Source organism: Pocillopora verrucosa, chromosome 2, assembly GCF_036669915.1.
Source record: "Pocillopora verrucosa isolate sample1 chromosome 2, ASM3666991v2, whole genome shotgun sequence".
Taxonomy (NCBI): Eukaryota; Metazoa; Cnidaria; class Anthozoa; order Scleractinia; family Pocilloporidae; genus Pocillopora; species Pocillopora verrucosa.
This window is the reverse complement of record NC_089313.1, coordinates 9,695,685-9,711,795: the sequence shown is the minus strand read 5'-3', so window position 1 is coordinate 9,711,795 and position 16,111 is coordinate 9,695,685. Positions and strand designations below refer to the sequence as shown.

Genomic DNA, 16,111 nt, shown 5'->3' with positions numbered 1-16,111 from the left:
TTTCGATTTGCTTTCCATCGATCCTGACGTGGCAAGTTGGTTGCTTGTCACCGCCTATAGTGTATACGTATTCGTCATTTTCAGCCGTGTCTTCATGTGTGACGTGTTTTGCTGACTCAGGTGGATTTGTTCTACAAACACGAGCAAAATGGTTTAGTTTGCCACAGGAGGTGCACTTCTTGTTCCTCGCGGGGCAGGAGTCTTTGTGAGGGTATGGTCCGCCACAGTTCCTACATTTAATATTCTCTTTTCGGGAGTTGCTGCGATTGCGTGACTCGTAGCGAGTGCGTGACTCCTGTCGAGGTTGTTGATGGCGCTGTTTCCCTTTGAGATGTGTCGAGATTCCTCTCTTCTTAAACTTTACCGCGTTTACGGTTTGTTCGTGATTTTCTAACTCCTTTGCTTGTATTTCGCTTAATTCTAAGGCTCTACCAGCTTTCATGAGGCCGGCTAAGTCGAGGTCTTCTCGCAGAGCTTTGCGCCGTAGGGAATTCGATTTACAGTTCAAGATAATCTGTTCTTTGATTTCTTTGTCTGGATTTGTGAAATCGCAGGTCTTCGATATCGTTTACTTTTTTGTATGTTTAACTTCTAATAAGTTGTATTGGATTGACAACCAACTCGCCGACGTCTCTACTCGATTTTATACGTCGGCGAGTTGGCGTCGGCGAGTTAGTAGGGACTTTAAGAATTGAGAACGCGGTGGTCTGGAAAACGTGAGGACCGAGAGTGGGGCTGGGGCGAGCACCGCGTTCTAAGCGCGGGAAATATGTAGTTAAGATCAACAACGCGATCATTTAGACTAATAGTTATGATGGTCTGGAAAACAGTGAAAACGCTTTTCGCCTTTCCCTATAAGAATGACTCAAAACTCATTTAAGACTTTACAGGAAGCTTTGCTCCTTTCTCTGGAAGAAAGCTAATAGATGACGAAGAATTTGCCGTGCTCTATGAAGAATTCACTCCCCAAAACCTTCCGTTTCGCCACTGGGATTATGAAAAATTTTCCCTCGAAAACAAAGACCCCGCAGAGTGTAAGGCAGACTTCAGATTTGAAAAGAGTGACATCTCATTGTTGGTGGATGTTTTACAGATGCCTGATACCTTCACATGTCCGAATGGTACCGTTTGTGATTCAACAGAAGGACTTTGTGTTATACTAAAGCGTTTTAGCTATCCATGTAGGTTGTCTGATATGATTTCTACTTTTGGTCGATCAGTACCTAAGCTCAGCATGATTAGCAACGAAGTTACTGAATGGATGTACAATGCTCATGGCCACAGGATTACCGAATGGAATCATTTCATTATGTCTCCTAACCTACTGCAAACTTACTCTGTAGCAATTCATGACAAAGGTGCCGCCTTGGACAACTGTTTCGGCTTTGTTGATGGAACAGTTCGTCCCATATCAAAACCAGGAGTCAATCAAAGAGCTGTTTATAATGGCCACAAGCGTGTTCACGCTCTTAAATTTCAATCCTTGGCCCTACCAAATGGATTGATTGGCAATCTGTTTGGACCAGTAGGTAACGGTATATTCATTCATTTTTTATAGTGGGATAGTGCCGTAGCTGTTTTCACTTGGATAGACATTTTTAGCACTTATGTGAAGTTAAAAGTTAGATTGATTTCTTTTCTCAAAAGGTTAAGCTAACGTTTCTTGATGACTTCCTCCCGGTCTCTCAAATCAGAGGTATTTTCAGTAGCTCCCACTCCCAATTTTTATTAGAGGAACTAGTTTTCCTGTCACCACAGACCAATAAATTCTAAACTCTGACTTACAGGCCATAAGTACCTGGACTGCAAGAATAATAGCCAGCCAATCCTATGTTGTTTTTGGCCTACTCACTTACTAAGCTAATCAATGGTCTACATAGGTAACAGTTTGTCAGCCAGCCAATGTGTAACTGATTGTGGTTCAAAAATTATTTTTTTGCCCTTGTTCAGAGGGACGAATGCATGATGCAAGAATGCTGGACACATCTGGCCTTTATGTTGACCTGGCACAGTTCGCCTTTTCTCCTGCTGGAAAAGAGATGTGTATCTACGGGGATCTGGCATATCCTCTACGTACCCATCTGCAGTGCCCCTTCAGACATGGGGTGTTAACAAGACAAATGGAAGAGTTTAATGCATCTATGAGTTCTGTACGCACAAGTGTGGAATGGTTGTTTGGAGACCTTATAAATTATTTCAAGTTTCTCGACGACAAAAAAAATCTCAAAATTGGCCTTAGTCATGTAGGAAAAATTTACATTGTTTGTGCACTTTTGCGGAATGCTTTAACATGTCTTTACCGCAATACGACTGCTGACTACTTTGGCCTTGATCCACCACCACTAATCGATTACTTTAGCTGAAATACTGTAACAAAAACACCTGTCAATGCCTAAGTTTGCATAAAATCTTGCATAAAATCCTGATTGAACAGTCTGTGGGAATGTTACGACAAGCAGATCCAAACAAAGGGGTGGCAAATAACACTTTGAGTTCAACATTTTGTGAAAATGTAAATCTTAAACATGTAAACATTGAGAAATAAAAATTTAATGTCTACTTGTTAAGCATTTTACTCATGACGCCCATGACCTGCTGCATTATGAGCATTTGTTGCTGCTGGAATTGTTGCTGTTGCTGTTGATTTTGCAGTTGTTGCTGCTGGAACTGTTGCTGTTGTTGCTGGAACTGTTGCTGTTGTTGCTGATTTTGCAGTTGTTGCTGGTGCATTAGCTTCAGCATATCAGCCTGTTGTTGTTGCACTTGAAGTTGTTGTTCCTGTCTTCCCTTTTCCAGCTCAAGTTCCTTTTCTCTAATTTCTGCAGACTTCTGTGCTCTTTCCTTTAGAAACTCCATGGCATCTCCAGTTTTTCTTCTTGTTCGTTTTGGTTTGTCCTCACCCTCTTTGGCTCCCTCTGAAGCCCTTTTTTTGCTTTGGGAAAGCCTTTCCACAGCTTTCATTCTTGCATCTTCTGCTTTACCTTTGTCAGCTTTATCCTTACTACATGTATCTGTGGGAGAACTCTCTTCAAGTGCAATAATTTGCTGTATTAGGTCATCTAATTCACTTGGCTCATCTGGGGATATTCCTGATGCTCTTTCTTCAGCTCTGATTTTTTTCTTGTACTTGTTTACCAAGACATTAATGTGGTCCCGGATGGCTCTGTGGTCAACATTAAATTGTGGGGAATCACATTTGTTTAGAACATCTACAATTTTCTCCCAAGTTTCACTGCGCTGGGGAGTCCCCTTTTTGTATACATAGGGATTTTGAAACACTACTTCTCTGCACAGTATAATATTGTGCTGTTCAGTCCAGTACATTACATTGCTATGTGAAAATAAAAACAAAGAGAATATTAGAATAAAATTCACTCCAAAAAAACCCTCTCTTTTGAATTGAAACTAAATGTTATTAATCTCAAAGCTAATTTTTATGCTTGTTCAAAAAAGTGAGATTTTTCTTTAATGACATCTAAAGCTCACAAATCTAAAGAGCGGCCTTGCTGAGTGAGGGAGACCTCACCCATAACTTTACACTTTCAGGATTAACAGCAGTGGAATAATGCATTCAAAGCCTGACCAAAGATTCACATTATCAAAACTTCATATGAGATAGGCAACAACATCTAACCTCAAATAAAATCTCTTTTTAGTTCTGATTTTTCTTGGTTTGTTTTCAGTTCAGAGTATTATCTAAAACTTGGCTCGTTAGTAACGATTTCAAAGAAATAAAAAAATGGAAATAACACAATGGCAGATATGTCAGTCTTACCTTTTGAAATGCTACGCTTTATGACAGTGGTCAAGGTAAAGAACTAATTAAACTTATGTTTCCTCTTATAGTCAGTATAGCGGGCGATTTTTGAAAGTTAGCTTTAATAGACTCTGTCTAGTTGAGTTTTAATCACACTCAATATCAGGAAATTCAACTTCAGATCATCGTGAATTATCAAGCCTGGATCTGGTAGAGACTCAACTGATAAACAGAAAAGTCTTAGATAAATTATTTATGAAGGTAAAATCGATCATCCGTTGATGGAACAACCGATAAAGCTTTATTCTGATATTTCACATCGGAGCTCTTTGGATTAATCAAAACAAAACGAAGACCAAGTAGTATGATAAGACGCCTGATAACTAAATTGTATCATGCATGAGAATAGCCGCATGAATGTAGTAATAAATTCCTTTAACTGTGAAAGAAAATGAGACTTTGGGAAATATTTCAAGGATAATTAGATGACTTACTTTGAAGATCTGCTAGACGCCATTCACTTCACCACGAGCTTGCTCACCTTGAGGGAAGAAAACGTTTTAAACCATTCAACTTTGGTCCTTTTAGTTTCAAAAATGATGCCTAACCCATGAAGAGGCAATAAATTTTAAATTCCAATTGACAGAATAGTTGTGATAGACGGTTAATTATAGTGTTTTGCTTTAAACAACTCACGTTTTGCAGACAACGCCAAATCTCTTCAGGCCGCGTTCTCGAGTTCGGGAGAAAACGCCACGCGCATGCGCTCTTCATCCGAAATTGGAAAAATCACTTCCGGTCGCGTCTCCGACCCACCGCGTCCTCGGTTCTTAAAGTCCCTAGTCCGTCGGCGAGTTGACCGTAATTCGCCTTGATAGCCCAACCTCATCAAAACATTGCCAACAGGAGTGATAGCAAATTATTGATACAGACAAGAGGGCCTATTCCCACCACATCCTCTTGTATCCTGTTAGGTTACTATGGTCATGGCGTTTCAAACATGGTATATATGCCATAAGTTTTCCAATTCCCTGACCAATTACTTTGTAGTAGTGTTTATATGTTGAGGAAATGGTTGGGTTGAAATATAATACAAAGACTTGCCAGTAGATAGTCAGATGAAAACTTTTACATATCAATAAAATGTCTTGTTGCATTTCATGTTAACATGTTGCAACAACTCCACCTCCCAGTAAATTCGATTATTTTCAAACATAAGAAAATACCATCTAAAACTTTTCAACCCATTCAATATAGCCAATAACAACATAAACTCAAATTCCAAACTTAAGAGAAAACTTGATTGATTTCTGTGATGTAAAAATGAAATCCAGGTATTAGCTCAAATTTTCTTGAAGACACCCACATTACATGCAGTTACAGCGGAGGTTATCGAATTAAGTAACAGAAAAAATCTCAAAAAGACGTTGTTTGTTTCCAGCCAGTGGGCAATCATGAAACATGGAACATGAAACAAGAGTAGCCAAAAGTGAAAAAGTTTTAAAAAATTACACAGGTTCAAACAGGAGTTGAAAGTTACTTTTTTTAAAAATTTTCTACGCTAAACATAGGAGGTTGAAACGTTGGGGAAAAACGCTGGGGTAGGCAGTCATACCTGGCAAATTCAAGAGAAGATATAAGAGAAGCCCATACGATTCTGGTGTATTGTTTTACTGACTCACTATGCTCACTGCACGTATACACCTCAATCCACCAGTAATGTCTAATCGCAAAGTGGTTTACTGTCGTTTTTTTTCAATTTTGGCTCATTTTCCCAGACCGAAATTATAAGTCGCGCTCAATAGAATATAATTTCAACTGATGCTGACATCATGCACTTCATCTGAAGAAGAAGAAAACACTCCCTATCTTCGAGAACAACGACGAAGAACAACGACGAAGGTCGTAAGCTGTCTGAAGATACCGCTGACTAGCATGTGTGTAGTTGTAAGAACGTCGTTCCCAGGTTCCAGACTTCGTCAATTCTTCCCCACCTCCCTACCCCACGAACTGGTCTTTAAATCCATTGAAGAAACTCTTCTACAGGCAGTGCTGAAGAGTTTTATTACAGTTTTTATTCATTGTAAAATAACTAACAAGAGCTTCACTATTAGGCTTGACTATATCTATATATTATTGTTCCTAGAGTCCAATATTTCTACACTGATGATCTATAAACAGACGTACGGTTGTACATTTTTTCATTGGGACAGCTGAAATTGCTTCTTTGTCTGTTTACACTGTGCACAAAGCATAGTACGTACCGTCGTATATGACAAGCTGGCGTGACCAATCTCTGCACGTTTGCTAAATCATGATGCGTCATATGATCTTGTTATCCCGTCTAGTGTCTGATTTGTTCGCTCAATAATAGTAATACTCACCTTGTTAACTGTGTGGTTTGAGCATAGTTAGTCTCCTCTACTAACTATGGTTTGAGCAGTGGCTAATTTCATCATTGTATGGTATTTTCGGATCAAAACATGATCGGGTTTCACTATTACAGAAGCGTCTGATGATGCGTAATAAGCGCTGCGTGGGAAGTGTTTAGATAGCTCAAGCGCTGAAGTTGCTGGACATATTTTACATTTTTTTGCATTGGATAAAGGTTTTCGCCTGGTTGCAACTAATCATGTTGATTCTAGCTATATCTTACTCATAACAACATTTTTGCTTTTTTGCTGCTAAACTACGCTCTATCGCACAAAAACTTTTTTTGGCTTGTTTGCTGCTGGTACGCTGCTTTTAATTTTCTTGCACTAAACTGGTTTTTTGGCCCGTTTTCAGCTAATTGACTAATTTTAGCTTTATCTCACTAAAAAAAAACGTTTTCAATGTACTGTTGTTAAATTACGATGTTTTTTTAGCTTTTTGCAATAAAACAACGTTTTTGGCCTTTTTACGGCTAATCACGCTGATTCTAGCTATATCTCAATTAAAAGAACGTTTTTGCTGTTTGTTGCTAAATTTCGCCGTTTTCAGCTTTTTTTGCACTGAAAAAAAGTTTTCGCCTGTTTCCAGCTAATCACGCTGATTGTCATTATATCTCACTCACAACAACATTTTTGCTTTTTTGCTGCTAAATTACGCTCTTTTTCGCTCTATCGCACCAAAAACCTTTTTAGTGCTTGTTTGCTGTTGTTACGCTGTTTTTAGCTTTCTTGCGCTAAAACTGGCCTGTTTGCAGGTAACTAACAGATCTTAGCTTTATCTCACTCAAAAGAACGTTTTTGCTGTTTTGTTGCTAAATTACGCTGTTTTCAGCTTTTTTGCGCTGGAAAAAGGTTTCGCCTGTTTGCAGCTAATCACACCGATTGCAACTATATCGTACTCAAAGCAACGTTTGTGCTTTCTTTTCGCTAAATTACCCTGTTTTCAGCCTCATAGCACGAGAAACATGTCTTCGTTTGTTTGCAATTAAATTTGGCTGTTTTAACGTTTGGCGCACGTATAACATTTTTGCGCCTGTTTGCCACTGAATTAAGCTGTTTTTAGCCTTATCGCACTGCAAAAGGGTTTCTGCCTGCTTGCAGCTAAATACGCTAATTTCAGCTTTATGTCACTCAAAACGTTCCTTCGCTTCCTTCCCATTGAATTATGCTGTTCTTAACTCAGCAAGGTGAAAACGTTTATTCGCCTGTTTGCTGTTGTTATGCTGTTTTTAGCTTTCTTGCACTCAACCTGGTTTTTTGGCCTGTTTGCAGCTAATTGACTGCTTTGAGCTTTATCTCGCTCAAAACAACGTTTTTGCCGTGTTGTTGCTACATTACGCCGTTTTTTTGCACTGGGTAAAGGTTTTTGCCTGTTTCTAGCTAATCATGTTGATTGTACCTACATCTCACTCAAAAGAACGTTTTTGCTGTTGTGTTGCTAAATTACGCTGTTTTCAGTTTTTTTTGCGCTGGAAAACGTTTTCGCTTCTTTGCAGCTAATCACGTTGATTCTAGCTATTTCTCACTCACAACAAAATTTTTTTTTAGTTTTTGCTGCTAAACTACGCTCTTTTCAGCTTTATCGCACCAAAAACCTTTTTTGTGCTTCTTTGCTTTTGTTACGCTGTTAAAAGCTTTCTTGTACTAAAACTGGTTTTTCAGGCCTGTTTGCAACCAATTGAGCGATTTGAGCTTTGTCTCACTCAAAACAACTTTTTTGCTGTTTTGTTGCTAAATTACGCTGATTTTTGCCCCACATAAAGGTCTTTGCCGGTTCTAAGCTAATCACGTTTTTTTTTACCTACATCTCACTCAGAAGAACGTTTTTGCCGTTGTGTTGCTAAATTACGCTGTTTTCAGCTTTTTCGCACTGGAAAAAGGTTTCGCCTGTTTGCAGCTAATCACGGTGATTGTAACTACATCATTTCAGCTCTATCGCACTAAAAACCTTTTTTTGTGCTCGTTTGCTTTTGGTTTTTTGGCCTGTTTGTAGGTAACTGACCTATCTTAGCTTTATCTTGCTCAAAACAACTCTTTTTGCTGTTTTGTAGGTAAATTACTCAATTTTCTTTAGTTATTTTGCATTGGATAAAGGTTTGTGCCTGTTTGCAGGATCTGATTCTAGCTATATCTCACCTAAAAGAACGTTTGTGTTGTTTTGGTGCTATATTACGTTTTTTTTAGCTTTTTCCCACTCGTAAGAGGCTTTCGCCAGTTTGCAGCTAATCACGCTGATTCTAGCTATATCTCACTAGAAACACCTTTTTTATTTTTTGTTGCTAAACTACGCTTTTTTTTCCGCTATCACACGTTTTTCTCACTTGTTTGCCGTCGAATTAAGCTGTTTGTAGTGTTATTGCTCTGAAAAGAGGTTTTCTGCCTTTTATGTAGCTAATCACATTAATTTCAGCTTTATCTCGCTCAAAACGTTGTTTCGATTATTTGCTGCCGAATGTCGCTACTTTTTAGCTTTACTGCACAGGAAGCAAAAACGTTTATTTTTGCAGTAACCTGGAGCTAAAATTAGCGTGATCAGCTGCTGACATGCGAAAAACCTTTTTTCAGTGCGATAAAACGTTTTGATGCGATTAGGTTAAAAACAGGATAATTTAGCAACAAAAAACCCAAACCGTTGTTTTTCCATTACATAAAGCTCAAAACAGCCAATTGAGCCAACTCACTTACTTTCTGTATCTTGTGCAGTTTAACTCTTTCCGATTTTTGCAGTTTTTTTCGGTTGAACTATATTCGCTTGTTTCACTTTTTAAGCTGGTGATGTTTTGTCCGATTAAGCCCTAACCCTAAGCTTGTTTGACCATTTAAACTACTTGAACTAATGAAGATAATTTGTCCAATTTGTGCAGTTTAACAGTATTCCCTTGTTTGACTATCTAACCAGTTGAATCGATTTTCCTAGTTTGGCCATTTTAACTACTGGACTCCATCGAGCTACATTGTACAGATGCTGTAGTGTGAAAACAGGGTTTTGCCTTCACAAATGAACGGACGGACGGGGACAACTCTTTAAAACTCTTCTGGGTAAAGGCTTTCCTTGGGGGCACTCGCTGGCTGCGGGAAGGTAACCGGAATCTATTACGGTTGCTGACTATCCTTGAGAGAATGACTAATAACCACAGGGTTGGCTCCAACGTAGATTTATTCTGCAAGCTCTACTACAATTTTGACCAGAACGGACCTGGCCAGGGCTGGTTCGACCACGCTCTTCTTTCTCTTCTCTTTCTCTCTTCTACTTTCTCTTTTCTCTTCTCTCGTTAAGTCTCTCTTCTCTTCTCTTTTCTCACCCAACTGCTAAGCTTTACAGAACAGTCCTATTTAAGCCTAACGTACATGGATAACGTAATGTCATGAATAATCTAAAGGATCATGTAATCTACTACACTATTGGCTAAGTAGGAATTTCGCCTTTTACAACATTAATTACTTTAAAGAGTTCCGGTGGATAACAGTTACACAAAAGGACATGACAGGTGGCTGTTACAGTTTAACACTAATAACAACTGTTTACGGGTGACTGAAGGAGAACTGGTAGCGTTTACGCTTTGCTGAACTAAGCTTTCTACGTTAAATATTGTATTTTTTAAGCGCAAGCATGAAAGAACTCGATAACTAAAAATCCTATCGTTACAGTAGTTTAATCATTTGACCCAGATATGCATTCTCTTCAATCGAACCGTTGAAGCTGGTTATGCATTTTTTCCGGTTAAACCATAAAGGCCAGTGTCTTTTAACGACCTTAACCAATTAAGATAGCTTGTTAAATTGAGCGGCTCGACTCTTTTATCTAGTTTGACTATTTAAACCAATCGAACTAATTAAGCCCTTTAACCGATTGAGCTGGTTCGACCATTTTAACTAATTGAACTGATTAATGTGCGTTGTGCAGTTAAACCATTTAAGCTGGTTATACATTTTGTCCAGTTAAATATTTTCAGCTAGTTTCACCACATTAACTACTTCAACCATTCAAGATAGATCATGAAATTTCTCCACCTCGACTGTTTTTGCTAGTTTGATTATTTAACCAGATCAACTAATTAAACTTGATTGAAAAGTTTGTCCAGTTGAACCTTTTACGTTGGTTATGGATTTTGTCCCCTAGAACAATTTTAGGTAGTTTAACCATTTAGACAAGTTCTAACCAGTGGAAAGAGATTTTGCAATTCTTGCAGGTTTCCTGTTTTCGATAGTTTGACTAACTGGTTACATTGTCAAACCAGCGAGGATAGTTAAATACACAGGTAGTTCAGATGGTCAATCTAGCTTAGAAAGCTCAACCGGACAAAATGCAACTAGGTTAAGTAGTTCAAACGGTAAAATAGTCAAACTATCGAAAACAGTTTAACTCCACAATTTACACAACCTATGTCAACAGGTTAGACTAGTTCAAATGGTCAATCAAGCTTAAACTGTTCAAGTGGACAAAATGCATCTAACCAACAACACATATGTCAACACATAGCTTAAATGGTTCAACAGGTTAAATGTAAATCGAGCGAATAATAGAACTACACAAATTGCACAATCCATCTTAATTGGTTCATGTTGTCAAACTAACTTTGAGGCTTTAACTGGACAAAATGCATAGTTAGCTCAATAGGATCAACTGCACAGTTTAGCTTAACTGGTCCAAGTAGTTTACATGGTCAAGGTGGCTTATTTGCTTCAATTGAAAACAATGATAACTAGCCTAATCAGTTCAAATTCACAACCTGGACAATCTAGCTGAAATGATTAACCTGGTTTAACAGTCAAACTGAGGTCACCTGAGCAAAATTGCACAATCTTTCTCAACTGGTTAAAGTACATTAAACGATTCGACCAGCCAAGACGAATTACGGTCAAGTCGCCCACGGTTCAACTCCCCAATGCCAAATCCAATGCATAAAATCGAGTAGAAACGTCGGCGAGTTGGTCTTCAATCCAGTACAGCTTATTCGAAATTAAACATATAGAAAAGTAAAAGATCTTTAGTACAAAAACATAGTTTTTCATCCAACAAAGTTTATAAGGATCTCATTGCGAATAAAGCAAGGTAAACATTGCCAATGACGATAAAAGCCTCAGACGTGAACAAGTTATCTTGTGACAACAACACTTAAAGACTCATCACGTCAATCGGTCAGATTTTCTTTTAGATTTGATAAAACGTGGCTTTCTAAGCAATATCTTTAGTGAAAAAAGTCTTTTCATTTCCAACAAAGGTTGTAAGGTTGTCAAGGCGAATAAAGCAAGGTGAATATTACCAATGACCAAAAGAGACGCGAACGAGTTCTCGTGTGACAACCATAGCAACCACACAGAGCTGCGTGTTTTTTTAACTTAAAGAATGATTTATTCATGATCGAAAACGTTTGATTAATGATAAAATTTGATATATTATAAAGATCAAATGAACACGTGAAAGCCTTGTATATCATGAAATTATTCTGCTCTTGAAGGTCCGTTTAATCTCGACATCGATTTCAATAATTGAGCCGCTGTTTTTTCACTAGTTTCCGCAAGTACTAAAACATGCACCATTCTCATATTTCTCCCAAAATCCAAACGCCTTACTCAGCAATTGCCTATTAGCCCTTCTTTGGATTCTGGTCAGCTTGTGGTTAGATCCTAATGGTATTTGTATCGCAAAAGCACTTAGAAAATGTTTGCCGTTCATCGGCATAGCCCGGTATTAAGAAGAACCAAACTTAAACACCCTCAAAAGTGAGCTATCGAAGCGTGAATCTGGAATGACGCTGATTGTCGCACAATAACTTGTTCGCGTCTAAAGCTTTTTTGGTCATTGGTGATGCTCACCTTGCTTTATTCGCCTTGACGTTCTTATAAACTTGGTTTGAAATGAAAAAAAAATTGTTTTTACTGAAGATCTTGTCTAGAAAGCCAAGTTTTTCTTTTTTTTTAAAAATCTGACCGATTGAAATATTGTCTTTACTGTGTTGTTGTCACACAATAACTCGTTCGTGACTGAAGCTTCTATAGTCATTGGCGATAAAAAAATCTGACCGATTGAAATATTGTCTTTACTGTGTTGTTGTCACACAATAACTCGTTCGTGACTGAAGCTTCTATAGTCATTGGCGATAAAAAGACTTGTTTTTTACTAAATATCTTGTCTTTATCCTCATAAACTTTGTTGGAAGAAAAAAATTGTTTTCTTACTAAAGATCCTTTTAATTTTCTATATGTTTCACTTCTAATAAGTTGTACTGGATTGAAGACCAACTCGCCGACGTTTTTACTTGATTTTTCACGTCGGTGAGTTGGCGTTGGCGAGTTGAACTGTTAGCGACTTGACTGGATACCACCAAGACAGTCAAACTGCACAGATTGCAAAATCTTTTTTAATTGGTAGAGGTAATTCAAATGGTCAAACTGGCTTAAATGGTTCTATTGAACAAGATGTATAACTAGCTTAAATGCTACTTATACAAACTGCACTATCTAGCTTAATGGGTTTAACTAGTTACGAGAAACAAAGTAGCGGAAACAGTGAAAGTGCACAAATTGTACCATCTATCTGAAATGGTTGATGTTGTTCAAATGCTCAAACTGGGTTAATTGGTTCAACTGGACAAAATTAATGATTAGCTCGGTAGGATCAACTGCACAAAGAAGCTAAATTGTTTAAACTCGTTAAATAATTAATTAATTAATTAATTAAATACATTTACATAGCGCCATCTTCCATTAATTGTCCATAGCACTCTACAGTCAAATAGAGAGAGAGAGAGAGAGAGAGAGAGAGATACTTTATTAACCACCATTGCAGCCATAGGCTGAATTACGGAATATTTACAAATACTGATGATAACAAAAGAGAGAATAAGAAAAATTTTCTACATCTTATAGACATGGCTAAAAATAAAACTGTTCTTCAAACGCTCGGTTTTACATAGGGGGAGAGTAAAATCACTTTTGCGTCTCAGTGCATATTTACAACTCTTCCTTTGGGGGAGGAGGCCATGGAGATTGTGGGTGGGGTTACAGACAATCTCGTCAAACAGATCGATTGAAATCTTTTCTCTCCTCTAATGAAGTTTCGGTAGGCGAACTGTTTCTAGTGTTACACTATATGAAAGGTCAGGATAGATGATTCTGAATGCCCTTCTTTGGATCCGTTCCAAATCTTCACTGATGTAGTTTGGTAGAGAACAATGGAATACAGGACTTGCGTATTCCAGGACGGGCCTAATACATGTCATATAGAATTGCACCAGTTCACTTAGTGACACTCCAGATCTCTTGAGTTGACGTAAAAAGTAGAGACGAGAGGAACATTTTCTAATTAGTTCAGAGGTGTGCATGTTCCACTTTAAATCATGGCTAATGGTCACGCCTAGCAATTTGGCACTGGTGACTAATTCAAGGGGTTTGCCATTTAGAACTAGGGGTTCGAAATCGTGGTTGCTGTTGAAAAACCAATTCGAAGTTCTTTGCACTTGGCCTCATTCAGTTGGAACCCATCGAGACTCGCTTGTCTCGAAAGGTCATCCACAACTTCTTGGGGTTTGCTCTTATTACCCTTTGTAACTATTTCGGAACAAGATGTATCATCCACGTATTTCCACATGTCAACTGGTGTGTCCAAGTCATTAATCATGACAAGAAATAACCAGGGGCCCAGTTTTGTTCCATGGAGGACACCGGATGGCACAGAGCGCCATTCAGAGTGACAATCCTGAGCAAGTTTAACTCTTTCCGGTCCATCAAGAAGTCAACAATCCAACCTTTGACTTGACTCGGAATATCATATGTTGTTAGTTTTTGAACAAGAACACTGTGATCGATAAGGTCAAAGGCCTTACGGAAATCGAGTAGGACTACTCTTGCCGTGGCACCATTTCCGTCGGTGTTAACAAGCCAATTATGTGTCATATTGACCAAGGCATGTGTAGTAGACGGTTTAGGAATAGTTCCAAATTGTCGAGGGTCGATTCTTTTGTAACACAGCAGGTTTAACGTATTTCTCAACAATGTGATCTTCAGCGAGCTTAGACAGGATAGGCGTGAGGGAAATCGGACGGAGGTGCTTGTTTATGTCATTAATAAGCCTTTGTTTTGGCACCGGGACAACGTCAGCCTCTTTCCAAGAAGGCAGAAGGCGGGATTCGTGGAGCGAGGAGTTGAGGATCGCAGAGACTGGACCCGCCAAGAGATCAGCGTTTTTCTTTAATAACCATGCCGGGATACCGTCTGGCCCATGTGCTTTCGAGGGGTTGAGCGCAGATAGTTTCATAAAAGTTGAAAACTCCGATATCATATCTACGGTATGACCTTCGTTGTTGGCTTGTGGTGGGTCGAAAGGATTGTGGGTAAGAGGCTCAAAAATCTGCATTGGGGTCAGGAACGCTGAATTGATGTAATTTGCCAGAACACCTGGTGAGAAACCTAGGTGTTGCAGTAATTTGCTGGTGTTGGCCCGCGTTTCTGAGGCAGGTGACATGCCGCTGAGCTTTTTCACCTCTTTCCACCGCGCAGGTCTCCACGGTGTCAAGGAGGCGTGGTATGTCAACAATTTCGAGGTAAATTTGTATTGCGTGTCTTTTACTAGGTCTCAAATCCCTCGAGATAATAGTTTCCTTTGATTGCGATGCTTTTTCCCGAAGCTTGGGCTGGATCTCCACTGAACTGTGATCCGAAAGGCCAACTTTAGGTCGCTCGATGGCCTTATCATAGAACTCCTTCATGTTGGTTAGAATACGATCCAAAAAACTTTTCCCTCTGGTCGGAAAGTGAACAATTTGTTTCAGATTGAAATTAGATTTGAGTCGTTTCGTTTAGGTGGTTTAAATCGCCGACAAGAAGGATTCCACTGTTTGGATGTTGAGACTCAATTGATGTAAGGCAATTAAATAAATAATCTTGCATTTTCGAGTCAGGAGCTGACGGTGGATGGTATATAACTCCAGATATAATACTAGAAAAGCCTCTAGGGAGTCGAGTTGGTCGCAGCTTTGCCCACAGGACTTCAAAATCAAAGACCGGATTCTCGTCGACCTCGGAAAAATCGAGAACAGAAAAAGAGATGGATTCCTTAATGTACATGCACACTCCGCCGTGAGTGGCCTCCTTTCTGTCCCGTCTGATGATATTATAACCATTAATTGCTATTACGGAGTCCGGGATATGTTGTCGCAGCCAAGACTCCGTAATGCAAACAAGGTCGTAATTAGCACTTTGAACAACGTGGCTTACTTCATCAATTTTTGGTGCGAGCGACAGCACGTTTGATAGAAACAGCATGAATTCTTAGCTAAATTGTTTAGCAGAGGTCTTGTGCAAGGCTGAGCCATTTGACAGAGTTTTAAACTACTAAAAAGATGAAAATATTAGGAGCGCTTCAAAGTGCAGCCATACGTGGTGCATACACGTGGAAAAAAAAAGCAAATAGTAAAAGTAACTAAGACAGGTAAACAGCACAGATTGCACACTCCTTCATTGTTGATTTAAGTTGTTCAAATGGCCATACTAGCTTCAATGGTTCAACTGGACAAAATGCATAACTAGCTTAAAGGGTTCAACTCGGTAAATAGACGGGCGGCAAAATCTACCCCAGTTGGTTTAAGAAGTCAAAATAGTCCAACTAGTTTAATTGGTTGTACATTTTAAATGGTCAATCTCACTTAAATGACAAAATCCCTAACTTGCTGAAATGGTTCAACCGGGCAAAAGGCGTGGATAACTAGATCGGCTCAACTGCACAAATTTCACAAGCTGGCTCAAATCCTTCAAGTGCTTAAATATTCAAAGAAGCAGACACAAATAAACTGCACAAATTGCAAAACCTATTTTAATTGGTTGAAGTAGTTCACATGGTCAAAGTAGCCTAAATAGTCGTATGATACCCATTGATAAAATAGCACATCTTATCCCCTATCAGGATATGTCTATCGCAAGAGAG

The 16,111-nt window shown here is 38.9% G+C and overlaps 1 protein-coding gene and 1 pseudogene across 1 annotated transcript; one reads left to right on the top strand and one right to left on the bottom strand.

Annotated features, from left to right (window-relative positions):
• Positions 1-860: 860 nt before the first annotated feature.
• LOC136279113 (uncharacterized) lies at positions 861-2,533 on the top strand (annotated as a pseudogene).
• On the bottom strand, positions 2,333-3,324 carry LOC131778479 (UPF0746 protein DDB_G0281095-like). Its single transcript, XM_066162821.1, has one exon. It carries the CDS (start codon positions 3,322-3,324, stop codon positions 2,557-2,559), a length of 768 nt encoding a protein of 255 aa, XP_066018918.1. The 3' UTR covers positions 2,333-2,556.
• Positions 3,325-16,111: the final 12,787 nt, after the last annotated feature.